Below are 27,920 nucleotides of genomic sequence, written 5' to 3'. Positions count from 1 at the left end.
TATGAATCCCCTTATTGAGACAAATCAGAGAGGGGGGAAGATCGGAAGAGAGAGGAAGGGAAACAAAAAAAAAAAAAAGAAAGTGGGTCGGGTCGGGTTGGGTTTGGCTTGACCCATATTCAACCCGTTTATATTTGACACAATCTGTTTCAACCCGTCCATTTGCCGCCTTTATTAAAACTCTTATATAAAATAAAATAAAATAAAAATTATTTGCACAAAAATCTCGGTTAAAGATGAACCCAAAGAGAAGTGGGTGTTCGGTCTTTTGTCGTACTCATCACTTAGCAATTGCATCATCGTCATGTCGTTGAAGAAATATATATTATAAACATACAATGAGAGAAGGCAACAAATTCGCTGATAGAGTGTCCTATGAGAGGCTGTAGTTTCTGGAATTTTTTTGTTTTTGTGCACTAAAAAAAAAAAGAAAAAAGAATAGCTAAGAAAGTGCGACTTACACCGGTTTCTGTTCACAAGTATCGAGTGTAGAAATTACATCCATCTCAAAACCAATTGGCAATGAGTGGAGAGGTCCCAGATGTTATTAAGTGATCACCCATTCCACTCCCAAGCAATGTGGGATTCTATTTCCTTAACATCCCCCCTCACGTGCAGCCGCATTTGAGGTCTGTCACGTGTGGCCACTTTTTGGGTCCTATCATCGTGCAGCCTTTGTGCTGGTCTGTCATCGTGGGGTGTGGATTGTTAATTTTTAAAATGTGGGGTGAAACGGGCCCCGCTCTGATACCATGTAGAAATTACATCCATCTCAAAACTAATTGGCAATGAGTGGAGAGGTCCCAGATGTTATTAAGTGATCACCCATTTCACTCCCAAGCAATGTGGAATTCTATTTCCTTAACATCGAGTGCAATGGTGGGACTAACCCGGCCATAAAATTGCGAATATCACAATGCGATCTATTTATTTCAATGGCAGTGAAGCGTGAAGCGTCAAGTTATTGCAAGAGAGACCATTTTACCGGACAAAAGTGACAAGATTTATCTTAGCAAAAAAAGACTGTATTCTTGATCAAGTCAGATGGTCAAACAAGAAGATTTACAAAATAGTAGTACTAGATGAAGAGACTGCTAGCTATACGAAGCATCTATGGATCTTAGTATTGCAAGTTTTCTTCCTCCATGAAAATTTAAGGTGAGTGATGAAAGAAACACAACACATATATGCATGTTACGCAGGGCTTTTAGAGCAATCTTCACTCGTCGTGTGGGAAGTCCTCATCGGATGCATTTTCCAGGAATGAACCCAAAGTCTTTCTCAAAATGCTGAAAGTTTTGTCGTCCTATTTTCCACAAATCAAATGTCAGTTTTAAATCATGAGAGAGAGAGAGAGAGAGAGAGAGAGAGAGAGAGAGAGAGAGAGAGAGAGAGAGAGAGAGAGAGAGAGAGAGAGAGATGCTGCATATATTAAGATGATTTAATTCAGCTCACCTGCTTCTTCTTCTTCAAGGACTCTTCCAATTCAGCTATTTTGTTTGTGCAGGCTTTCTCATGTTCAGAGATCAGACTCTTCTCTTTCTTCCCTGAAATCAACTCAATTTAACAGTTGTGGCAGCGAGAATGTGTTTCACCGGAAAAGGATGAAGATTAAAGTCCTGTTGCTTACTCAGTTGTTCATATCGTATAAAAAGCCTCTCCTTCTCTTCTTCATGTTTGGAGATAAAGTCTGTCAATCACTATTGCAAGTTAGCACCAAATAAAGGTTAACAAATCAGTCATTTTCAATGAGTTCTCCCTAAGCATTTTGGGAGGGGATAAACAGGAAATCCACTTAATTGTATCATTGAACTAAACCAGGCATCTTATACTTCTGGCAGCCAGTGAACCACTGAACAAGAAAAGACACGCAGTGAACAGCTAAACCAGGCAACGCCTCTAAATCAGCCACAAGTTTATTGAGCAAAAACATAAGTACAAAACTTCCTCAACCCTTTTGAAGAATTTCACTAGGACTAAAATTGCTGTCAAATGTGAGAAGTAGTGTTGCTAAATGGTCTTGTGATTAAGAAAAGGCCGGCTCCTGCATTGACCACATAACACACCAATTTGTGGGGAGCAAACTATTGGAGAGATCAGAATCATGTGATTTTGCAATGAAAAAGAGAACCACGCAGTGTTTATACTGTTTGCTTCTTGAAATGAAGAGGGAAATACCAGAAGGGTGGATCAAAATAATTTCCTTCAAATATTATATTTGGGAAGGAATCAGTGACTAAAAGAATAATGCTTCCATAATTAACGAGAATTTGTAAATCTAAGTCACGTGAATAACTCAATTCTACTGTTGATTCAACGTAATGATGATGAGATGACCTTAATTTAGAAGCCACAAAGTTCAGATACTTGTGATAGAATGTGCTTATCTCTAGATGCGGCAGTAGGGGAAGAATGCAGACATGTAAAATATTCACAAGCGTGAGCGAAATGCAATCCTTTTTCAGGGTATGGATATTACTGTTGGACACATCTACAATATATTTTATGATCATGAGTACTGACTAATAAACTGGACTTGGAAGTCCTGCAAATGAACATGTTATCAACTGGCCGGAGTTAATAGCATGGACAGAATCTTACTTTTTATATTTGATGTTGCTTAGTACTATAATACTTCGTCAAGATTTAACTAACATGTATGGTCTGGAAAGCAATAAAAGAATTCCACGGTGCTGTTAGTTGGATGATGGACTTCAGCCAATTCTCGTGTTAGCTGAGGTACCTTTAAAGGCCTGCAGATGTGCTGCTCTCTCCTTGCAAATTTTCTCATAAACTGCTTTGAACTTGTCAGTCTCAGTCTTCAACAAGGTTTCATACTGCAGATACAGAAATGTTACGAAAACAGAAGATCAACCTTGAAAAATGCCAAATACCATCGCAAGTCCCTTTGCTCCCACAAACCTCCTTTGAGCTCTTTGATAGTGCCTTAGCAAGACTTTGCCTGACAATTGAGACCACAAACATACCATTACAGTCGAAATAAATGAAAGTATGACTGACTAAAGAAGTTCAAACTACACTAATTTAGTACTAAAAAGACAGTTTGCAAATTCAGCCTCACCTTTCTTTCTCAAATTTGTTCTTCAGTTCGTCAAGCATAGACTTTATCTCTGAAGCCACGCTGTAAGAAAGCCACAATAGACTGATTTTTAGTCATGACTGCTCGATGTACTTATGTTTGCTAAGACTACCTGATGGATAAAAGTAAAAATAGCAAGACACTGATATTGGTGATATGAACTTCCAACTTTTCAAAGAGCTATTGCGTATTCCTCTTCTTACAAATTGATTGGTTGGTTACCATCGAATTTCCATGTCGATTGGCTGACAACTAAGTTCAAAATAATTGGCCAATAACTAGGCACTGAATTGGAAAAAATTAACAAATGCTTAGTGCTCAATGCATGCTACAACCATGTTTCGTAGGATCTTCCATAACCGATTAGGGCCACTGGATCATTAAAGCGAACACCACAGATCCAACCATTAATTTCACCTATTGGAATACAATGTGATTTCGGAATCTGAGATAGAATGCAAAAGCACATTTGATAAGACAAATTACAAAAGAAGCTACAGATCTACTTGCAAGCTGTCTCATAATTAGATATTGATGCATTAACCTATGACTTATCACGGTTTTGTCACTTGCCCTTGCATGATGCAAATTCTCAGACACACTACATGCATGCGTGTATCCAATCCAGAATTCTCTCTCCGCTAATCATGGATCGATACATGTACGTAACTTCACATGTATTGATCACACAAACTACGCACACACCGCAGGGCTGCAAACGATCCGAGCTGGTCGCGAGCAACTCATGGCTTAGCTCATTAAGGCTTGGCTTGGCTAGGCTTGTTTAGTAATCGAGCCAAGCTCGAGCTCGAGTTTTAGGCTCATTAGAGCTCAACAGTCAAAAGCTCAGCTCGGGTTAGTATAGGATTGGCACGTTTAAAGAGACTCATTAAGTAAATTAACCAGGCTCGGCACTCATTACGAATGAGCCGAGCTCGAGTTTTAACCTCGTTTAGTAATCGAGCTGAGCTCCAACACTATAAAGCTCGGCTTGGCTCGGCTCCTTTGCACTTATCACGACCGCACGATTACGTTCATGTAAATTAGTAAATATGCATCGCTCACTGAAGCACGTATCAACTAGGAGATTCTCAACGGAATGTACGAAAGAAATAGATAAGGCGAAGTACAAATCCAGACGAAAACACCATTTGTATTTAGTTCGTTTACTGTTTACAATATCAACCAGTACTTAACGTCGTTTCATATACACACATCCCTACGAAGAACAAATTGCCTCAGATACGTATAATCGATGCGAAATTTCACCTCGAAATGGTCTCTTCGTTCTTCTTCTGGCCGTCCTTGTGCGCCTTCTCTCGGATCTGTTTCAGCGCCGACATGATGCCTTTGATGTCGCTGAAAATTTCAACGATCGCAACGATTACGGCGAAGTAATGGATAAAACTGCGTGGTCATAGCAGAGAAGAGTCGAAGAACGGACCTGGAGAGATCTAGATCGAAATCGAAGTCGTCCTCGATGGCGACTCGCTTCTGCTTCTCCGTTTTGGAAGCTTCGGACTCGGAGACTCGTTTCTTCCCGCTTGATTTGGCTGCCGACATTGCTGGAATTGGAAGGCGAAGCGTTTTGAATGAGAGAGAGAGAGAGAGAGAGAGAGAGAGAGAGAGAGAGATGGTGTCGAGATCAAATAGAATTTGGTGTTTACGTTTGGAGAATTTTAAATATTTGGCGCGATTCAGAGGGTAAAAAGGTGGGCACGAGTCCGCTGAGTTTTGCGCAATTCATTGAGTCAAAAACTATGGAAAACATAGGTTGAAATGAAGTTCATGTTTAGTCCTCAAAAAATTACTCAAGTTTCAATTTAGTCCTCAAAGGTTTATATTACATGGAAAAGATTAAAACAATAAAATTATTTCTCTATACTTACATTATACTAACAAGAATTAGCAAAATATGGTTCCATCAACATTTAATTAACGATTTACCATTTAGAAATTTTTTTATTTTTTATTTTTTGCAATTGTTGATCTATTCGTTATCTTGTTTTGAATTTATTGTATTTTTTATGAGATGATACTATTAGGGATGAACAAAATAACCGTCAAACCGTGAATCCAATCGAATCCAAACCGAATGGTTTGGTTTGATTTTTTAGTAATGTATTTTGGTCCCGGTTTAAAAAAAATAAAAATTATGTTAAATGGTTTGATCTATAGATTTACGTTAACAGTTTCCAAACCGTAGTAGGAGTAATATATATCTATCGAATTTGTTTATATACACTGAATAAAATTAATTTCCTAATCTAATGCCCCATTCCACCACCATATTCTTTCACTTCCCAGAATAATTCCATAATTCCATGTATGTGTACACTTTCTTACTAGTAGACAGATGTGAGAACAAAACTAGGAAACCAGCTGGTAATAAATCTCTTTCTTTTCTGTTTGCGTTATTTTCATGATCGTTCTTCACGAAGTCTATGTAATAATTTGGCCGATTTGGCAAAATTATCTCTTGCAAGAATGGACTTGTTATGCCGTCAACGATCTCTCCTGCTAGTTGTTTTTTTTTTTTTTTCTAGGTTCGTCCGATCTTCTCTGGTTTTGCTTCCCTGAATAAGAATGAGGCCCCCTCAGCTCATGTCGTGTTACTGTTCTTCTGGACTGAGCTCGTGTCGTGTCCTACTTGGTTATACTACTTGAATTGATGGCTTTTGTCTATCTATAGGTTTTAATCTTCTTTTGAACTATTTTATAGCCCTTCCCAAATCTACTCCAGTAACCACTGAACACAATGCCAAAGGTGCTCCACCTCCGAGGCAACACAATGCTAAAGGTTCCTCTTACCGTGTTACCAAAATTTACAAGGGAAGCCATAGGGCATAGATCAAGCAATCTCAAACTCGAACGAAACAAAAAGCAAAATTTGAGAAATAAATATAGAAATGTTCAAAATTAGAGCTCAAAATAAAATTAGAGCTCAAAATTAGAGCTCAAAACAAAAAGCAGTACCTTTTCTGTGAAATAAAATAGAGCTCAAAATTAGCAAATAAATATAGAAATGTTCAAAAGTGATACCCCACAAAATACCCATCAATTATCCACATCAACAGGTAAAACGCAGACAACAGTCTGCTACATACTCCCCCCACCAAAGAGGCAACCCAATGTTGTTTAATGTTTATACCTTCTGATGATAACTACAGCTCAAATGCCTAATGTGCATTTCGTTGAACCATTTGACAACGCAAACTTTACAGGAAGAATAAAAAAGTAGGACTTCGCTAGCATGCGACAACAAAATAAATGATACATTAATGTAAACAAAAATCGAAAAACTGCATACCCTGACATTTTCTTAATTTTTTCCCCGCCTAATTATTTGCTTGGTTATTTTATAATGATTTTGACAAATCTTGTTTACTTTTATCACTCACCCGTTTAGAAAAATTAATTGAATGTTTTTTTGATCAAAATCAATTGAATGTTATAATTCATTTAGTTCTATCTCTTCTCCGTTTATTATAAGAAACACATGTTTGTCAAAGTGTGATCCATATAGCTTTTGTTTTGAATTCCAAAAATTGAACTAATCAACGGGACTACCGGGCTATTTAATAATTAGTTGCTTTGTTCTTATTTTTTTTAACAGCAACGAGAGGGCAAATTGTGCGACAATGTCAACGGTTTCACCAACAATGATAAGGATTTGTGACCAATTTTCAAGCAGCCAAATAGGTAAAAAATTTGAATGGCTTATTTTCTCCACTAGTTTGATCTGTTGTCTTTATTGGTTAAAAAAATATACAGCTTTATGAGATTGTTTAGTGGTGAATTGGTGATCATATTATGCATCTCTCTATGTTTGTGTCCCCACCGTGTCGCCGTGTCCCCATGTCCAACGGTACCCTTTTGGAGTGTCGGTACTTCTATTTCTGAAGCTCTCTTTTAACAACTTTGAGGGCAAATGTTAGCCAAAATAATTTTGATATAGATAAGTGGGTTATCTAGATAAATCACTTGAATTCTGAAAGGTGTTGATACATCTTAGAACAAGTTTTACTCAACTTTTTTCCAAAAAACTTTTTCCTAAAGCTGAATCAAGTTGGCACATTTTTTTTTTTTTTTGATCAGCAAAAATAAATTTTATTAAGTTGGCACATTTTGGAAGGTGCCAGAATCCAAAACCTGGGAATTATAAGTGTTTTAAGTAGTTAGACCTGTCGTGGCTTCTGATTTCCCCAATAATAGTTATATTTTGCTTCAATTTGAGTTCTACACAGATCCTACGATTGTTTTGGCTTTTTGGTGATTTGCGTTGGGCTTCTAATTTCCCAATTCGTATAATGGTTCATTCTACTTCAGTAAGGATTTAATCGAGAAACCAAGTCCTTTCGTCTCCATGCAAAAAAAATTGTTCCTCTTCATTTACCATCCCTTTGAAAAATTATTTTGCTACATTGTGCAAAAAATGTCCAAGTCATCAAATTCGGTTGCAAACAAGACAAGGACACAGTTTTGGATTCAAGTAAAAATGATTGATCGAGGAAAATGATTTAATCTATATAGTGTTGAAGGTAGAAAAAAGCACAACATCAAAATACATAGTTTTTAACTGTTTATAGTTCTACTTGAACCTATGTGCAGTGCGCTTAGTGCAGCGGTAAACCGACAGAACTCACAGAAACGACAAAAAAGAACTGGACAATCTAACTGTAGGGTAATTTTTGTCCATATTAAGAATTATTCTCTTTTAATTTGTTTTGTTCCTAACTATTGAGCTTCACCTTTACTTCTTGTCTTGTTCGTTCGTACATGAAATTGGTGAGTGTGTAGCTGGGCTTCAGCTATTTTATGTGCTACTTTGAGAGAAAGTATGATTATTTTGGTGCAAAATACATTTTAGTGAAGGTGGGAGGTATGGGTTCCTTATGCTAAACATAAATCCCAAAAAAGGCTCCCTTTTTTAAAAATTGACCCCACGGAGGGGTCCATTGGTGAAGTGAAATTAATGATTCTTGCTCCACGGATACTGCAAGCATTAATTTTGAACGATGGGTGTATTGGATATCATGTTGGGGTTAGTTAAGTAATAGTACTAAGTTGTTGAAGATAAACTAATGAATTTTTGGTGTAAGACTGGTGAAAATATTAGTTTTGCAAGTCATATTAAGGTTTGCTAATGGATCGTCTTACTCATGAACAGAGCACATACAAATTGATTCTTTTGAAGGTGCGGATGCTTCTCAGTTTTCGGTGGTTGGAACCGATGCTCTATCATGTCGATTGTTGGGAGGGTAGTATAAAATAACTGATGTGATAGTTGAATTTCAAGTTTCAAGAGAAATGGAGTCAGTGAGACGGTTGTTTGTCAAGTTGCATTCAAAAGATAAATGTCTTTGGAGAGGAATTTACAAACAATGGGAGACAAGGTTCAAAGGCAACAAGATTTGACAAAACTCCTTTAAATGCCACTAAGCAAGAAGTTGTAGTTGCTAAGCAGTATGTGTAAAAGAGCTGCAGTTGCTAGCCTTGCTCTTTCCTTGGTTAATGCCATCCGTCATTATCTAATGTTGAGGCTGCTATACAACTCATGTTGCTGTCATAGGCTATCCTTACATATCTGCTCCTCTCTCAACTCCTACTTCATGGACGAACCTCCCAACGTTTGGGAGGGCTATGAAATTGCTTTGTGATCCTAATTCCAACTTATAAATGCGAATGTCATAGCTCTGATCTTCCCTGTGCTACATTCTCACAGACATGCTTTCACTCAAAATGAAATAAAAAAAAAAGTGATTTTGCTGAAGTTTTCCCACTGATGTTCTTTCATTACCTGTGACCGTCAACTGTATGATTACTCCAGTGGGAAATTTTGTGATTTAAAAATGACAATTCTGTATTCTAGCTTCACTTATCTCCTTTTAAAAATGGCAATTCTGTATTCACCATTCCAGATTTCCAAATCATTGCCTACCATTTTGTATTCACTCTTCTCCCAACCATTGCCATTTCCTTGACTGCAAAGCTAATTCTTCATTTCCCAAACTGATCACGAGCATCCAAATGGCAATTCTGTATCACCTCAAGTTTATTGTTCCACCTTCACCATAAAAAACAACATTAATCTTTACCCTAAAACAAAATAATAAACCATCTTCAACGGGCACATAATATTCGTGCTTTGCACATGGCCGAACCTAGTACTACTAAAAACAGATGTGAGATGTATTAAGTTACACAACTAGGAAAACAGCTGGTAATAAATCTCTTTCTTTTCTGTTTGGGTTATTTTCATGATCGTTCTTCACGTAGTGTATGTAATAATTTGGCCGATTTGGCAAAATTATCTCTCTTCCAAGAATTGACTTGTTATGCCGTCAACGATCTCTCCAGCTAGTTTTTTTTTTTCCAGGTTCGTCCATCTTTACGAACGCCAAATACATGAACAACAGGTTCAGGCAGCTGGCTCGCTATTTAAATTGGCATCTGAGTTGAAGCAGACAGAAATCTTCTCTGGTTTTGCTTCCCTGAATAAGAATGAGGCCCCCTCAGCTCATGTCGTGTTACTGTTCTTCTGGACTGAGCTCGTGTCGCATCCTACTTGGTTTATACTACTTGAATTGATGGTGTCACGTCCTCGATTTTCAGCATGAATAATAATAATTTTTAAATATTTAAAATCCTCGCAATAATAGAAATAATACCCCAAAAGATATTCAACTCCCATATTTGAATAAACCTGCTTAACAGTTACAATATTCAAAAAAAATAAAAGATAAAGTGCAATACGGTTTTTTTTACAATGATGTTAGAACAACTCTTGAAAATAGCTTTTGACCGCGAGGTCCGCATGCACTCCAAACATTCCAGGCCTGCCCTTGTTTTGTACCTGAAATGATAATAGGTTTGAGCAAACACGTGCCCAGTAGAGATCTCTATGCTCAAACTATATGGAAATGTGATGAATCATGCACCATGAATGAGTGAGTATAGACAAACACGCACAAAGCATGAACGATTACCAATGAGCTGCATGCTTTGATAAAAAGATTCTAAGCTTCACCGGAACATCACTAACCATTTACTCCTCAGACTAGATACATCAATGAATCCACGCCAACCCATCTTAGTCTACAACCAATTTTAAATCATTTTATTACTCTTCGTACGATACTACAATCTTCCTCGTGTCTACAGTCATCATTGTCAAATCCTTTCATTACAAAATCTTTCTTTTTAATCAGATATTTCTCATCAATAATCACTAGGGTCACCTCGGGTCTAGTTCCCTCGAGCGTAGGGTCACCCCGAGTCTATTCCCTCAATAACAATAATCAGTTGGGTCACCTCGGGTCTAGTTCCCTCGAGCGCAGGGTCGCCCCGAGTCTATTCCCTCAATAATAATAATCAATGGGGTCACCTCGGGTCTAGTTCCCTCGAGCGCAGGGTCACCCCGAGTCTATTCCCTCAATAACGACCACTTGGATCACTTCTCACGCTTTTTATAATCGTCATCGTTTCATAATCAATTTCATCATCACTCCATCGATTGTACCACGAAACTTCGATTAACCATTACGTAATTCCACAAATATACATGTTCATGCCTTTTCATTAGCTTACAAATTTGCATCCTACATAATGTACTAAGCCCATATATATATAATCCTACAATACTCTATCCATTTGTTATCCACATTCATTCCACTTCTCTTTCACAAACATCAAATCATTCAATCGAATACATAAGCCATTTAATCAGTCACATGGCATTACGTGGCCAACAATCTACCGTATCGCATATAAGTAATTACATATCTCAAAGTTACCTACCAACCCATAGTAGCTATAAGACATACGACCCGCCTATATTGACACTTAAACCTTAAATGACGAACGTCATTGAGAGCTAATAGCTCAACGAATCAAGAGGACGAGAGGTCCTATCAGACATGCTCACGTCTACCCATAATACTCACAACGGCACCTCAGATAGCTTACGGTACTCTAAACTAGGTTTAGGGTACATTTCCCATCTACAACAAACCTAAGATGACACTTAACGATTGTTTAGAGAGTGAAAATGATCAACGAACCATCAAAGGATGAGTAACCAAGCTTAGAGATGATTTAAAGGTGTTTTAGAGGTATTAGAAATGATCGAAGGTCAAAAAGATGAAGTTGGAACAAAGCTGAGAAACTGTCCCTAAGCCAAAGGTATCGATACCTAGACAAATGGTATCGATACCATTTGACCAAGAAATTTTCCAGACGCAAGGGTATCGATACCTAAGACAAATGGTATCGATAACATATGATTTTCTGGACTTTGAAATACAAAGGTATCGATACCTGAGCAAATGGTATCAATAACAAACCAGTTCGAGCAGATTTTCTGCAGATTTTTGAAACTATTCCCGACAATCAAACCAACAATTTCAAGCACGATCAAAGCACACATTCAACTCATAAGCATATAGGAAGAGCTAGAAATCCCTACCTCGAAGTTGGAGAGCAAACACGCAAAGAGATCGGTCCACGCGAACCCTTGAACTCAACCTTTAAAATACGCCCACAATACTCCTCTCCGAGCCGAACCAGACAAGCTACAAGCTCAATGGCGTGTGAGTAATGTAGAATGGAGGTTGGTTTGAGTGAGTTTTGGTTTGGAGAAAGAGAGAGAGAGAGAGAGAGAGAGAGAGAGAGAGAGAGGAGAAGCCGAGAGGGAGAGGGAGGCGGACAGGAGGAAGAGAGAGAGGAGATGATTTCTATCCTCTACACACACTCCATATACATACTAACATATACACTAATCACACTTGCACTCCTTCAATTTCCAATTCCTTCATTCAAACCCCAAATCATATAAACACATATTTCACAGTTTCCTCGTTTACGATATCGAATATACCTTTTAATAATTTCCGAAAATTATGGGTCTCTACAGATGGCTTTTGTCCATCTATAGGTTTTAATCTTCTTTCGAACTATTTTAGCCCTTCCCAGATCTACTCCAGTAACCACTGAACACAATGCCAAAGGTGCTCCACCTCCGAGGCAACACAATGCTAAAGGTTCCTCTTACCGTCTCACCAAAATTTACAAGGGAAGCCATAGATCAAGTAATCTCAAACTCGAACGAAGCAAAAGAACAATCTGAGAATTTTTTTTGCTATAATGAGAAATCTGTTCTCTGGTCAGAATTCTTTACAGTCGTACCTATAACCTGGTAATATAACTTTCACGCCAGACTTGGTGCCTGGGACCGGGAAAAGTACATCTCGTTCAATTCTGATTCAAACTCTTCAATATTAAAGCTAACTGATGCAGATGAGTCTCAATTTTCCAGGGAAAAAAAAAAAAGCATTGAATCCACCACAACAACAAAAATTATGGTGCAGCAGAGATCTAGGACCAGATGTGGAAAACAGCACCTCCAGTAGTAAAAGGACCCCATGACGACAATAAACAAAACGGTATCGACTTCAGTAGTCTAACATAATCTCAAGTACTACAAAACACAAAACAGGTGTGAGAAATAAAAGAACATCGAACATCGAACGAAGAGGCTTTATCCTGAATGTAGAAATTCGTCTTCTGCCAAATCTTTCCTTAATGAGACTTGACATACTCCTGAACTACGTGGAGGGCCTCAGTTTCTTCTCCAAAGTCCTGTAAACAATCGGAACATAAAAGGGAGGTATGAAAAGTGAACTTTGCTTCATAATTATCAAGAACACTCTGTAGTTTAAAAGAAAGTTGAACAGTAAGCTGAAATATCAAGTAAGAACCACATCCTACATTGAAATTGATCCAGCATAACTACTACGAACCATATGCTATAGTGCAGTGGTGAACAGATTGCTCAATCCCCGTAGGGACATTTTGCTGGGGTAAATATGTAAAAACTTGCAAATTTTTCATTGGGTGTGCGAATACGTGAAGTATAGTGTCCCTTATGTACTGCAATTATCAGCCCTCAGCCCTTGAGTCGACTAAAGGGGGAGCAGAGTAAATTGCATTGTCATTGATGCACACAGCCATCAAGTAATTCTAGAAATGATTACATTTTCTATTTCATTGAAAAGGATAAAACGGCGGAGAAAAACTAAGATGCACTTCTATTTTGTATTCATACCTTCACAACAACACAGGCGCAGCCAATCACCTTCCTGGCTTTCCCATCCTTATCAAGCTTACACAACTGTTGAGAGAGACAACAAAATATGTTAACCATCCATCATTTTTCTAGAGAAATTAGCACCATAGAACTAACATAAAAATCACCATCAAATGGGAATGGGGAATGTTGAATGACACTTACCAAAGTGGGTGGGGCTACAAATAACAGAAAACTTAAATATAACTGGAGTAAAATGACAGGATAAACGACCGAAGACAGGATGGCCAGTCGACGCATACCGCAATGATAGTGGAATGTAGTTTCATGCTAGTCTCTTAGACAAAATAAGACCCGAGTATGATCGCCCACACATGTGTGCACACGTACACACATGCGTGGGTCTGGATTTGTGTTTGTAGAGTTTTTGGTAACAAAAAATCTCCAATAGAAACATACTATGTGGGATCGAGCGCATGTCAAGAAACAAAAACTGAAACCTCCGGTCAAATTTGACAACCAAAGGTCCAAAACGAGCAAATTATTGATGCACCACTTAATTAACTCTCAGGAAAAAGGGTGGCAAACTAAAAATCACATAAGCAACTAACTTACCCCAGCCCACTCGCCAAGAGTTTTTGCACTAGGCACCAATATCAAGGAGACATTGTTATCAGCACAAAGTGCTTTGATCAACTTAACATAGTCCGGCTGGTTGCAGTCCTCAGCTAGCACACAAAGCTGTGCAGCATGCTTGTCAATCACCTTGGCAGCTTCATTGAGCCCTCGTGTAAGCCCACCACGATCCACTGCTTTCCTCAGCACAAGCTCTACGGCTGTCATAATGTCCATGGGCTCGCGTACACCTGAAGCAGTACCTTTTCTGTGTAATAAAATAGAGCTCAAAATTAGCAAATAAATATAGAAATGTTCAAAAGTGATACCCCACAAAATACCCATCAATTATCCACATCAACAGGTAAAACGCAGACAACAGTCTCCTACATACTCCCCCCACCAAAGAGGCAACCCAATGTTGTTTAATGTTTATACCTTCTAATGATAACTACAGCTCAAATGCCTAATGTGCATTTCGTTGAACCATTTGACAACACAAACTTTACAGGAAGAATAAAAAAGTAGGACTTCGCTAGCATGCGACAACAAAATAAATGATACATTAACGTAAACAAAAATCGAAAAACTGCATACCCTGACATTTTCTTTACTGAAGCCATCTTCAAAGGTCGTCTTCCTGTTGCCAGCAATAAAACGGAAAAATCAAATTAGTGGCTCAAATTGCTCAATGCTTTTTTATGATCACCAATTCTCTAATATCTGCAATCTGTCAGTAATTTCTATGATGAATTGCATGGCAGTGAAACCCATGCTAAGTGGAAGACCATAGAATCTGATCAACCATAGCTAAAAAGTTATGCAAACAAAAAGTGATTTTCCAAGAAAAGAAGGGGAGAAAGAAAAGAAAAAATCAAGCGTATTCAAATTTCAAATGCGTAGAGAACACCGAAGGAACTGAGGCTGACAAAGTTGAGAAAAACAGAAATGTGACTGAACCAAGGTTCTGAATCCCACACCATATCGGCTGGTACATACCGCCACCGGTATTGACCAACTTCGGTACCCTATACCTCCAATTTCGTTTCGGCTCAAATACCTGGGTACCGGTCAAATACAGGAACGGTACTGGACTAATTTTGAATTTATTTTTCTTCTTAATAATGAATACTCCGTATATTATACTAAAACTTTTTGATGCGGAAAAATCACACTAATACAGATAAATCCAAACCCGTATCCGATACCTCACCGGTACCGGTACGTACCGTATCACTAGAAAAACTGGTACCCTAGCTGGTAAGGTATTCAGAACCTTGGATTGAACCCAATGATAAACCATAATTGAGTATTCGAACAAACCCCGATCAAAGAGTGAACAACTGTTGACGAATCCAACAAGTACTGCAGTAATGAAAAGAGAAATTTATATACGCCATACTTCTTTTTCTTTTTCTTGAGAAGTGCACAATCTAATTAAGCTCCAACCAAGAAACAAATTTACGGCAGCTAAGAAAAAGCAGGAACAAACAAATACATAGATGCAGATATGCTGTATTATCAAATTACGGAAGAGAGAGATCAGTTTACCTTGATGCTGTGAGTATGAAAAATCCGCTGCTCTCGGTAGTTACTGCTTGAGTTGAGGAGGTGGAGAAAGAGGGAAGAAGATGGGCTGACGGCTTTGTACGTCGATCGTCTAATAACCCTAAAACTTTATTATGTTACCGAAGTGCCCTCGGGCCTTCTTTGTTAAAGGGCCTCGGTTTATTGGTTTGGACTATAAGAAGCCCGTGAGGCCCTAAGCTTGTCTTTGCTCTTTTAAGAAAACTAGAGGTGCGTCCTACTTTTTAGCTTCGGTTACATCGAAATCCTAAATATTAGTATTGCTCAACCTGAATAGGCTTTGTTATGTAGCGTAATGACTCTTTTATCCCTGTGAATTGTGAACTGTATACGTGAACTCAATGTTATAAAAGTCGATAGGCACTAGTTGAACGGTCAGGCACTTACGAGCGATTAATTGGTACATATTAATTAGTAATTGACGATTGATGGTTAGTCAGACCTAATCGGATAGGTCCCACAAGCGATTAATCGCCAATTAATTCTTTGTTTTAGAACACTGCGTTACCTGTGCGACCCGAGGGGTATTTTTGTCTAAAATAATGGTCAGATTATATCGGGTATCAATAATTTGAGCGGAGACTATTTGAGTGCGAGCCTAATTGGAGGACACAGATGAAAGGAGCTCTATTACACGCGCGACAAACCGACCCACATTACTTACCAACAGTGGACAATCATATAATTAATTTTAGATACACATATTGATGCCTCCGATCAAGCTGATTTTCTGCGCAGATATACTATTTCGCGGACCCTTTTAGATGAACGGTTCGAATTAGTACAACGAACGAGAGGTGAGACCCACAACGAGTGACAGAAACCATGAAATTTTCCAAATAAAGTGGAAATAATTTAATATCTAGGTATATTTAATGAGTATATAGATGAGAAGAGAGTAGGTGTTAACTGAAATGGACCTCAATCAAAGCCATCGGGATCAAATGGGGATCTAGTAGAGTAGAGTTGAGTTGAGTTGAAGAGGTGGTGGGCCCCTTGTAGCTTGGCTGCTAATTGGGTTAGTTATATATAGGCTGCTTTTGGTTTGTTAAATACTCCAAAATATGATGTTCTGGAGGGTCAAATACTCCACCGACGGGTTGACCCAAAAATTCAAAAACAGACCTTCTAGTAACCTTAGTTTATGGAATTACGTAGTAAAATTGTTAAGATCAATGACCTAGCGGTCCATGAGCTACCATGGTCCTGGTCCTCTTCTTTTAATCTTTGATTTGATGTATAGCATGGCCCATTGTTTTGGCTTTATTATGTTACCCTTACTTGAGGTCTCTCAAGGTTTGTGCAAATTTTAAAAATTATGTTTTGCTTTTTTGGGATTCATTAATGCATTTCGATTGCTGGATAAGAGAGGTGAGATTAAGAGATGAGCTCACATGTTACTTTTTTTTTTTTTTTTTTTTAATAGTCCGGCATTTGTGAGGACACGGGATTAAGGGCTAAATTAGACTAGAGCGGACTATTTTCTCGTTTAGTACCTCATGTGGGAAATTAATTAATATCGGTTGGGAGGGATAGTACTAGCTAGTCTCCCTCATCTACCGATTAAAAATGAACTCGATTATCTCCATCTCATCTTTATCACACAATAACCAAACACAATACAACTAATCTAATTAATTATATAAACTTATCTATTATTCCATGTGGCCACTCCACTTGTCTGGTCCCCTCTATCTATCATCTTCTCTTTGGCACTCCAATTTATTATGATAGCATTTCAAAATTTGTCATTTACTGTACTTTGTTATGTATAATTTTTACACGATAAGAAAAGTTTTGGAATGTCATCATCAAAAATTGGAGTGCCAAAATTATTTGTCTTTCAAATCCTACCTAAAAAGAATTCAACAATCAAAGGTGCCCTATAGTAGTTCTTGTGGTCGAGATTGCAAGTTTTCCAAGTAGAAGTTCATTTAATTTAAAAGGAGGCTATTCTTATGTGTACAACAGATTGTAATATCGTTATTATGAATACACTTCTTTTGCTCTTAAAAATAATTAAAATTTTCCAACTGCAAATTAAAGTACCCTTTCAGGCCTGTTAAAGGGATAAGATTAATGGTGAAGCATATGATTTCATAGGATAATTCTATCAAATTAGTAGTGATGGAATTCATAATATAACACCCCCATAGTATCATTTATCACATACTTTGTGAGATAATATATGTGAATGGTATTTAATTTGATTTGTAAAAATCTTAACCAAATGATGAATATGTGGGGATGAGAAGACTGTAGCACGCTAATGCACTAGAGAACGTAGTGTACCTTAGTGGGATTCTATCAGATCTCATTATCATGATCTAACATGTATTTTTGGAAAATGAATGGTTTGTATGATTCAGAGAATAAAGAGTAAGATAAATTTATCTCGATCATATGCTTTTTAATATAATTTGATTAACTTTTTTTTTTTTTACAAATAATGTGTCCGATGGCCTCTACAATATGAATAGTTCTGATCATGGTGACGAGATCTAAGAAAAAAAAACCAACTGAAGTGTAGAATTTGAACTGCATAGTCAAATTAGATTGCGATAATACTGTTTGGATATCAGATTTGTGCTGATAAAAAGGAACAAATAAATAAGAGAAAGCTATGGTGGTCAAAATTTGGGAATTATGGATCTTCAATTTATTAAAAAGGACTTGAAGAGAAAAATTAAAGGAAATCCCCATTTCGCACACACTTTTCTTTTTTTCACTATTCAAATTACAACAAAAAACTAAAAAAAAATTCTCCTAGCAATATTTTTTACTAAAAGTTTTCTTTCAACAACCCCAAGAGCATGGACTAGTGGTTTGGTTTGAGGCTTAGGGGTTTTGCTACTTCTTAAAAATTTGCATGCTCGTTCTCTAAGGTCACCTTACCTCCTGCGCAAGCGCATGAAATAACTGTGAGAGAGACTGTAAGGATTAATCTGAGATGCGCGCAAGCTGACTCGAGATTTCATGCATTAAAAAAGTATATTCATACTATTTTTCAACATATTGGGACCATTATCTTTGAAATTTTGGAATTAACCATGCGGCCATGCCCCATGTTGAAGTAATGACTAATGAGCATTTAATATATCCACAGGAATATCTTATGGAGGCCTAGCTTTTGAATTTCTCTGGTTCAGACATCAACTTCCTACTAGTAATAATATTGGTTGGGTCCCATGAATCGATAAATCATTTTCATCCCTCTTGCTCCTTTTTCGTTTTACTCTAGCCTGTCGGCTAGGTTCCGGTATGGGTTTTTTTAGATTTTTGGGCTCTTTTCTTTTTGTTTTTATTTAATTTTTTTTTTATCTTTGTGCGTATTATGACAAATTTTTTATCCCTATTGATTTGTCTCGACAAAAAGAATAGAAAAAAATATTAGAGTAAAAGTTATAATTTTTTACTTTTCTGATTTCTCTTGTCGAAACGAACCAATATGGGTAAAAAGTTTGTCGCAAAATAAACAAACGCGACAAAATTTTGAATAAGGATAAAACGAAAAAAACCCCAAAGTTCCAAAAATCCCTTAGCTGAAGTTATCAAGTGCAACTATATCTTTGTTATTGGTTTTTTGAGTCTTTTGGTTGTTTTCTCTAGTAATTTTTATTTTATTTAGGTACTAGTATAATTTTTACATCACATTATTAATTTCGACGAATGTAATCAAAAAGTATACAAATACAACCTGAAGTTGAAAAAAAATTCACACCTTACTATGTTTGGTTCTACTTTTTCAACTTTTATTTTGGAGACTTATTTTTGAATTGGAACTAGTTTGAAAAGAGTAGGTGGTAAGTCCCTTTTAAATGACTGTTTGGGAACTGTATATAAAGAGTACACAACAATAATTAACTCTTGATCCAACAATTTAACTGTCGGATTTTTTTTTCCTTCTAACATATATTACGTTAGACCACTGGTCTTAGAGAGTCAAGAGGGACTTACTTAGAGCATTTGCATCAGCCTTTCTACATTTTAGACTCATTTACATCTTAAAAAGTCACTTTATTACTTTGGCTACTCATTTTAAAAATGTCTACTGCATCAGACTCTCTAGTGTAACTAGGTCTTATAAATATAATATTTTATTTGCCTATTTGTACATTTTTTATTAGTATTGCAACCAAGAAATGGTTTGTTTGGATCAACACTCTTACCGTACATTTCTACCGCACATGTGTAGAGCTCATTCCGTGTTTCACAAAAATACAAAAAAATACCCACAATTTTTAAAATAATTTTTTATGGTGCTCTGTAATAAATCAGCTCCAACGGATATCGATAAGTATTTTTTTTGGGTTCATAAGAGCGAAACTAAGCAGTTGAGCAATTTTCACCCAATGAATTTAGAAAAATTCTTATTGATATCCGTTGGAACTGATTTTTTATAAGGGTCCAATAAAAAATTATTTTAAGATTTATAAACATTTTTATGTATTTTTGTGAGACCCGGAATTTAGCCCAACACTCGTGCCATAGAAATCAACAATTAGTCTAGACTTTTTTGTTGTTTATAGAAATCAACGATTAGTCTAGACTTTTTGTTGTTTGGATTGGCACGTGGAACAAGATATGGGATGAAGACAAAATTCAATCTGAGCCGAAAAAACATTAAAATATTGCTAATGGAGTGAATAGTGACTCGCTGGATTCCCAAACGAGGCTAATGTAGTCCTCTTTTCACATCTTTCCTCGCTATTTTAGTTTTCAAAGGGGAGTAGAGGGTGAGATGTGGATGTTTTCACTTACTCATCTTTGAGATGAGACATTCAATCACATATTTTTTAACTCAAAAATTTCACTCACTACGGGTCCCACACAAGCAATCCGAGCCGTTCATTAAATGTAAAAAAAAATTTCAAGTGTACCCCCTAAAAAAAATCAGCTCAATTTGATACTTATAGGTGCTCGATCCAATCATCTAACTTTTCATTCGGATTTCAGGATAATGAAAAGGTAGATGATTAGATCGAGAACCTATAGGTATCGGATTTAGCTAATTTTTCCTGGGAGCCTTTAAAAAAATATTTTACATTTAATGAATAACTCAAATTGTTTGTGTGAGACCCGTGGTGGGTCCTACATAAAAATCTGTGCATGATCTGTGTGCGTATTATCCGTGTCAACAGCCTTATTGTACTTTTTTGATTGCCGTTGTCAATCCGAACGATGAGACGTAGAGCTGTCTCATCTGTAGAAATTTCTTCGAGCCGAACGATGTGATGTAGAAATTATTCCCAGCAAATCTAGTAAAAGCCGAAATAAAACAACCAAAAAACGGAGTCAAAAGTCTTTTAAAATTACTAAAAGTTAAGTTCAAATGGGACGTAAAATATCTCTAATCCCTATTACCAGACCGATATAGTTTTGCATAATTATGCCCGTGGTTCAGCATGAGAAGACGCATTGACAACGTGAAAAAAACCAAAAAAGTGCAGGCCCCGTGTTTTAGATGCAAGTAATATTGCCTTAATATTTAAAATACCCATAATTATATACTCCTTCAGAAATTGATATTCGCAGTCCCCAAATTGTTACCCGTACTCTAAAAAAAAATTACAATTAATAATTTAAAAAGTGCGAAAATCACTCCCGGCCTATATATACTATTATTCTACCCCCGCTATATTTAACTGTTTCTTTTTTACTTTTATAACACTTCTCAGTACTGATAAAACTGACCACCACCACCTCTTATGAAAGAAAAGTAGTTATAGTTGAGATGGGAAAAGTAACTCAAGATCCTTTCTACCGACCGAAATTGTGAAGTACCCGTGTGCTTAGGTATTAATTGTGCAGATGTATCAAACGTCTAGAACTCACTACTCATGTTCATATTCTATGGTGTACGTTGGTATTAATTGTGCAGATGTAGATGTATTTATCAAACGTCTACTCACTACTCACGTTGATATTCCGTGGTGTACGTTGGTATTAATTGTGCAGATGTATCAAGCATCTTGTACTCGCTACTCACGTTGATATTTCGTGGTGCATGTTGTTTGCGGATGATATTGTTGTAGTGGATGAAATTACAAGAGGGTTAATGTTAAATTAAAATTTTGGATCTTGAGCCCAAAGGGTTTATGATAAGTAGAAGTAAAACCGCATATATGCATTGTAAACTATATTTTAATTAATACTCCATAAAAATCTGGAAAAACATGTGCTTTAATCCATCTAATTGAGGGGGCGTTTTTTGATTGTGAATAAGTTTTGAGAAAGAATTTGTTGCAATCAAGTTGTTAGCTGTTTCGGCAGTGAATAAGTTGTTAAAAAATGTCAATTTGTTTCTAATAATGAATACTCCCTCTGTTTCTAAATGAGAGTCCACTTTCACTTTTTTCTGCTATTTTTATTTATTTATATCTTTCAATTTATAATTTTTTTTATGATTTTTAAATTTTTGTCTAATAATACTAATTGAGATCTATCAAATAAGATTAATATTAGATATTTTTAGCATTATTGATTGAAAGATATATAAACACTTAGTAACATGGACTCTCATTTAGGAACGGAAGGAGTAAATTGTAGATTGACATGTGAGTGAAAAAATTATTGAGAAAAAAGTTAGTCTAAACAACAAGCTGAAATGAAATTTTTTTATTAATTGAACAAAATGATAAAATGACTTGCGTTTTAAAAAAAAAAAAAAAACTTAGACCCTGTTCATTTTGAGATTTTAGATTTAGATTTGTAGGTGATGAGTGTAAAGCGAAATGGATCAGTAATGATTAGATAAAAGTAGAGAAAAAAATAAGAGTAATAACTGAAGAAAAAAGTAATAGAACTTAACGAGTAAACAGAAAAGTAAGACAATGATTAAAGTTCTAAACGCTTAACCGAAGGTCTTAGCGAAAACACCCTAGCAAAAATGTCCATAAAACAAAGCACATGCATGAGAGAGAACAATAATTTTAACATCACATTTAATTACATATCCAAATACACACCCATACTTATAATAGGGATGGGTTCCACACATATTAGATGTGTAATATGTGTGTGATTGGGTGCGATGGTAAACTGATTGGAAAGAGAAACGGCCCCTACAGAGAAGGGGGTCCACTTTTTTCCCGTGAATACACACCAGTGGGAAAAGTCTTGGGAGGTTCTGACACGGACGGAGCTACTGCCACAATTACAGCCACCCATTATTTTAGTTAGCCATCTAGAAGGTGGAGTTGGGGTTGGGGTGTGGGGTCCTTCTAGAAGGAATTGAAGCTTTCGCTGTGGCGCTGGAGTCCACTACACGTACGCCTCCGTCTTTTTTTGGACGTTCGTCTAGAAGACAAAGATGGCGCTGTTGCTATGCTACGCTCTGTTCCGTCGACAAGTCCACGCGCGTCACGGCACAATCTCTTGAGAATTTAACACCCCGGCCGCGTGGTTGGACTTGTATGTCTTTTCCCTTCCCCCCTCTCTCACGTCTTACCCCTCAAATTCTCCACCCCAAATTTCAGCGGATCCGGCTTTCGTACGTCGCTTCTCTGACTGCAGAAAATGATGTACAATTCGAGCTCGGCCGTTAGTATTAATGATCAATGGTTCAGATTTGTTGAATTTTTTATTGGCGATATAATTTTACCGGAAAAAATAGATTCGAAACGAATCTGGACCATTGAAAACGCTAACCAACGGTTGCGATTACTTGGACTGCAGGCAATTGCATTTTCAACCGTTAGATCGTGTAAAATTTATTATATCTGTCAAAATTTCCGCATAATTCAACCGACACAAAACGTTCGGGTAGATGGGTGCATGAGAATATGGTCGTAGGCTATAGAGAATGCAAGCAACGGTGGAATTAGGATATCTGTTCTGTTCGAGAGGGGCCAAACTAAAAGGGAAAAAAATGAACTTTTGAAGTATTAACTAATAAGTATATTAAAAATAGAGTTTAGAATTTGATTAAGCATGCTAAAAATTTCATGACTATCAAAATCACAAACATGTGTTGCCTTTTGTTTTATTTAAAAAGAATAATTCTAAAGTAACTGCGAGAGTGTTATTCCACTTTTCTTAATTTCGAGTGTTACTGTGTTAATATTCCACTTCACATGTACACATATATAAAGTGACAGTCAAGTGATATGTGTGCCCTATACTCTTTGCACCAAGTGAGTGTTCAAACACCCACCATCCTCATGCATCCTTTTTTAATAAACCCTTACACAGCCTCTAAATGCAAGGGGCTTTGCTCCATATAGTAGTACGGAGATTGGACTAACTTAACTTATTTTAGACATCACTGATTTAGGATGCGTTTGGTAACGGGTTTTTTTCTTTTTTCTTTTTTTATTTAAGAAAATTAGTAAAGAAAATATGTTTGGTGTTTTGTTCAAAATATTTTTTAAGGGCCGCTATTAAAAATCAGATCAATAAAAATACCATAAAATTTTGATCAATTCATTCAATTTTCGCTCCCTGCAAATTCAGGAAACAAAAATTGAATGAATAGGTTGAGCAAATCCTTACTCCTTAGTCCTTACCCATATTCAATGCAACTGATTCTATTTTCTAGGTCTTTCAAAAAATATTTTGAACAATTTGCCTTGTTCGGTTGGGGATTTGGAAAAAAAAAAAATCACCTCAAAAAATACTCATTACTTTTTCTTCCAATTATTACTCTCATTTTTCTCTTCACTCATTACCTATATCTTCAATCATTACTCTCATTTTTTCTCTCCATTTCTTTCCACTAATTACCAATATCTCCAAGTATTACCTTAAGTTCTCTCTCCACTTATTATCCCAAAAATCAAACCCAAAATTTTTCAATCTCCATCTGAACAATGCATAACAACTCGAATCATTTTTATGAAAATTCCGAGTACATTTTTATTTTTATTTTGAAGGGGAGATCATTTCAAAATATATGAAACTGTTAAAAAGAACAAATACTAGTACTAGGAGTAATTATTCAGTACTCACGGTCTATACTCCCGGGCCTACATGTGAATTCCGCATAAGCCTTACATGTTATGTGAGGAAGGAAATATACACCGGGAGTATAATTTTCCTTGTACTGGCTACTATAGGAAAGTGTTAAAGTAATCGTAGACAATTCAAGTACCAACCCAACCAACACACCGTAGTGCGCCCCACTATCCGCCTTCTCGAAGTTGCCACGTCCGGGAAAATATCGTTACCCATTTCCTCTCAAGTCTCTCATCTAGTCATCTATATAACCCACCACCTGAGTCGCTAGATCCTCACCCATTCCCTCTCTCTCTCTCTCTCTCCAGCAAATCAGCATCGAAGCTCAGAACAATCTCCAGAGAGCTGATCTACTTCTCATCAGTCCTTTGCCCTTTTCTCGGTATGGGTTCATATTCCTTCCTCCATATCTCTTTCAGTACTACTGTACGCATTTCAAGCTTTTAAAACATGTCCTGCAGCATCTAAAATAAAAAAAATAAAAAAACGGCATAGATCGGTGTCGTTAGAGGTCCGATCTGATGTTTCCTCATTGCACTAATCGAGGCATGATTACACGGGAATGGTCTGATTTAGGGGAAAATTTTGTTATCAGATCAACTCTAGATTTAGCATTATTTTGGCTGATGACCCTTTTATTACTCATTAGGTTAAGCACTTTGAACTCCCATGCACAATATTTAGGTTTAATCACTATTAGGTACCACAATTCAGGATCCCATCGCCATATCCTGGATTTTAAATTAGGGAGGAGTGGATGATGAACATGGATATATATATATATATATATATATATATATATATATATATATATATATATATATGCATCGTAGCTTCTCCGTGCAAGCGACGGAGCTGGCCCAAAGCTGAAGCTCGGGAGCCGGAAATTTATAAATTTTAAGGATCCCCTCCTATTTTGGCACCCCGTAATATAGTCCAACAAAAAAAAAAAAAACCTGTTTTTCATCTTGGTTCAGGCCTCCGAAAAGTTAGGATCAGCTCCGGCAAGTGATCGACTGAGAAAGAAAACATATAATTGAATGTTTCCCTTTCTAAAGTTAGGATGATATTTCGGGCAGCTAATTGTTGACTTACCAAAAGCATGTTTTCATGTGGTTACCAAACACCTTTTTTAAAAGGAATATACTCCACCAAACACCTTAAAAAACTGGACTTTTTCACCCCTTTGTTCCTAGGTGTTTTTTTTTACTTGAACTTTTTTTTCCCTGATGAAACATGCAAATCATAAAGGAAATCTAATTTTCTCTTTCATGATCTATTTTGAATCATCATGAGGGAGAAGAACCAATTCACATTTAATAGGTACATAGTTGAGGGCACCATTATTTTTTTCTAGAAGAAGTTGTGTCTCTTTAAATGAGAGAAGATGGAACAACCAATAATTGAATTTTTCTTTCCCAATATATAAATCCTCTTGAAAATATTCCAACCATTTACTGTCCCACTTATTGAACATTTCTCAGTGTTGGTAGGCGGACGTTATTAATTAGAAGCTTCATATTTATGGTCCTATTTTCTCAAATTTCTGTCCCACACTTGACCCGGTTGAATCTATTGAAGTTGACACTTTTCTGTTCTCCTTAATATTCAGGAGTTGTGGTTGAATAATCTTTTTGGTATCATGCTTTTGAAGATGCGATTTTTTTTTTCAATCAGCGAAAGTCAGTATTGTTAGAATGATTAGATTACCACCTTATAAGACGAATTGAAATCTCAATGTGGATAGTATCCCGTGATTTTGTTACTCGAAACATGAAATTACGTAGGGGTTATTATTGGGAGGAACACGCACAGATTGTATTTCTATGGGGGCAGGATCGATAGATCTTATCTATTTGACTCTGATTCACAGAACCAATTATCTCGGTTTGCTTGTGTATGTAGTTCTTTGCAACATTTGGTCATTGACACTTCTCATCTTTTGGCCCTTTGGCTAACAATCAAGCAGAGCAAATGCTCTTTCGCATTTGGCGCTTGTTAATATTAGTTTTGTTTATAACAGCTACATAAAACTTTGATTTGGCGCATAAAATTGTTAGCTCCTCTTCGCCGCTGCCTTCATCATTGACTCATTGGTGGCTTTAAGCCACCTTTACTAGTAAAGACACTAATCTGTTTTTTCTGTCTTGTCTCTCCAGTTTTCAAGTACCAGCTACCACTAATTGCAAGACTAAGAACCATGGCCTTGGAGCAATGCTTTGCCCATGACTGGAAATCCATCTCCGCTACAGCAGCAGCAGCAGGGCCGGAAACTGAAAACATTTCAGGCGGCTTCGACTGCAACATCTGCTTGGAGTTTGCATCTGACCCGGTCGTAACCCTCTGCGGCCACCTCTACTGCTGGCCCTGCATCTACAAGTGGGTCAACTACCAGAGCTCCCCTTTCCCTTCCAACGACCACCCAAAATGCCCCGTTTGCAAATCCGAAATCTCCCACGAAACAGTGGTCCCCCTCTATGGCCACGGTCATACCCACAAAGAACCCCAACTCGAAGCCAAATCTCCATCTCCCGATGTAACCATACCGCCACGACCTCCGGCTTGTGGGGCCAAAGCGCTGGCAATTACATCTCCACGACATCTGCAGCTTCCGTATCAACATTACGAAGAAGATATTTCACCGCCATCACCATATAGTCCTAGCAACAGCACCGAAATGGGGAGTTTTAATCCGGGTGTGGGGATGTTTGGGGAGATGGTTTATTCTAGGGTGTTTGGGAACTCGGAAAGTTTGTACGTGTATCCGAACTCGTACCACATATCAGGGAGCAGCAATCCCAGGTTGAGGAGGCAGGAGATGCAGGCTGATAAGTCTCTGAACAGAGTTATAATTTTCCTGTTCTTGTGCTTTTTTCTGTGTCTCCTCCTTTTTTAGATCCCAGTTTAGGCATTTCTCTGCCCCTCTGCTGTACAGTCCAACTTATGTAACATTACATATATGAGATACCCAAGTAGTATTTGCCTAGTCTCGAACAAGGCATATACAACTTCCATGTCGTTCGACACTTTTGCAAGATAAATGCATTTGTAGCATTTTGTTTGTGGAATCCATAACTTGTCGTTTTTCGTTTGGGTGTCCGGTGTGGATGTGTATCCTTTATGTTCGGCTTACGGTGAGTTTTGTAGTTCTCAATATGTTGGTCATTGGTTTTACCCTTTAAGAGCGAATTGTGTATAGAACATGGCCTGGAGCATTTTATTCATACGATATTTGTCTTCTTTATTTGCGATACATTTGCCCCTGCCGCTGAACCCTAAAAGTTTTTTTTTTTGATAAGCACTTTCTATTAAAAAGCTCAAACCCGACTACAAACTCCAAGGGTATTCCCCCGTAAAGAACAAGACACCTATACATAAGAAAAAAACGAATGTTTGAGAGCGACCACGCTTCGTTCCTGAAGAAGAAGATATTTCATCTCGTCCATCCTGACTTGCTTCGTTCCTGAAGAAGAAGATATTTCATCTCGTCCATCCTGACTTGCTCGATTTAGTAGGAATTTCCTCCAAAAGGGCTCTTTCCTCGTCAGTAAGGGGAAGGCGAAGGACAATCCAACT

At 37.2% G+C, this 27,920-nt stretch overlaps 3 protein-coding genes across 4 annotated transcripts in view; 1 reads left to right on the top strand and 2 right to left on the bottom strand.

Annotated features, from left to right (window-relative positions):
- LOC131313642 (E3 ubiquitin-protein ligase RMA1H1-like) overlaps positions 1-27,412 on the top strand; it is a 73,222-nt gene extending 45,810 nt beyond the window's left edge. The window contains exons 2-3 of one of the 2 annotated variants that reach the window (XM_058342069.1): positions 24,650-24,726; positions 26,504-27,412. In XM_058342069.1, the coding sequence (XP_058198052.1) occupies positions 26,545-27,240 (696 nt within the window). In that variant the 5' untranslated portion in view covers positions 24,650-24,726; positions 26,504-26,544 and the 3' untranslated portion in view covers positions 27,241-27,412. Of the gene's footprint in view, positions 1-24,571; positions 24,727-26,503 lie in introns of those variants that run through there. The other variant, XM_058342068.1, reaches the window with a different exon arrangement.
- Positions 1,010-4,833, bottom strand: LOC131313643 (uncharacterized). Its single transcript, XM_058342070.1, has 8 exons — positions 4,545-4,833; positions 4,370-4,459; positions 3,083-3,142; positions 2,923-2,962; positions 2,744-2,837; positions 1,631-1,690; positions 1,456-1,547; positions 1,010-1,306 (listed from the first exon to the last, which is right to left on the bottom strand). The coding sequence occupies exons 1-8, from the start codon at positions 4,661-4,663 to the stop codon at positions 1,220-1,222; spliced, it is 642 nt and encodes a 213-aa protein (XP_058198053.1). The 5' UTR covers positions 4,664-4,833; the 3' UTR covers positions 1,010-1,219.
- Positions 12,409-15,522, bottom strand: LOC131313644 (small ribosomal subunit protein eS12-like). The gene is made up of 5 exons (XM_058342071.1): positions 15,354-15,522; positions 14,400-14,442; positions 13,803-14,070; positions 13,206-13,271; positions 12,409-12,739 (listed from the first exon to the last, which is right to left on the bottom strand). The coding sequence occupies exons 2-5, from the start codon at positions 14,423-14,425 to the stop codon at positions 12,680-12,682; spliced, it is 420 nt and encodes a 139-aa protein (XP_058198054.1). The 5' UTR covers positions 14,426-14,442; positions 15,354-15,522; the 3' UTR covers positions 12,409-12,679.
- Positions 27,413-27,920: the final 508 nt, after the last annotated feature.

This window comes from Rhododendron vialii, chromosome 13a (genome assembly GCF_030253575.1).
Source record: "Rhododendron vialii isolate Sample 1 chromosome 13a, ASM3025357v1".
Taxonomy (NCBI): Eukaryota; Viridiplantae; Streptophyta; class Magnoliopsida; order Ericales; family Ericaceae; genus Rhododendron; species Rhododendron vialii.
The sequence above is the reverse complement of the archived record's forward strand: the minus strand, read 5'-3'. Positions and strand labels throughout refer to the sequence as shown.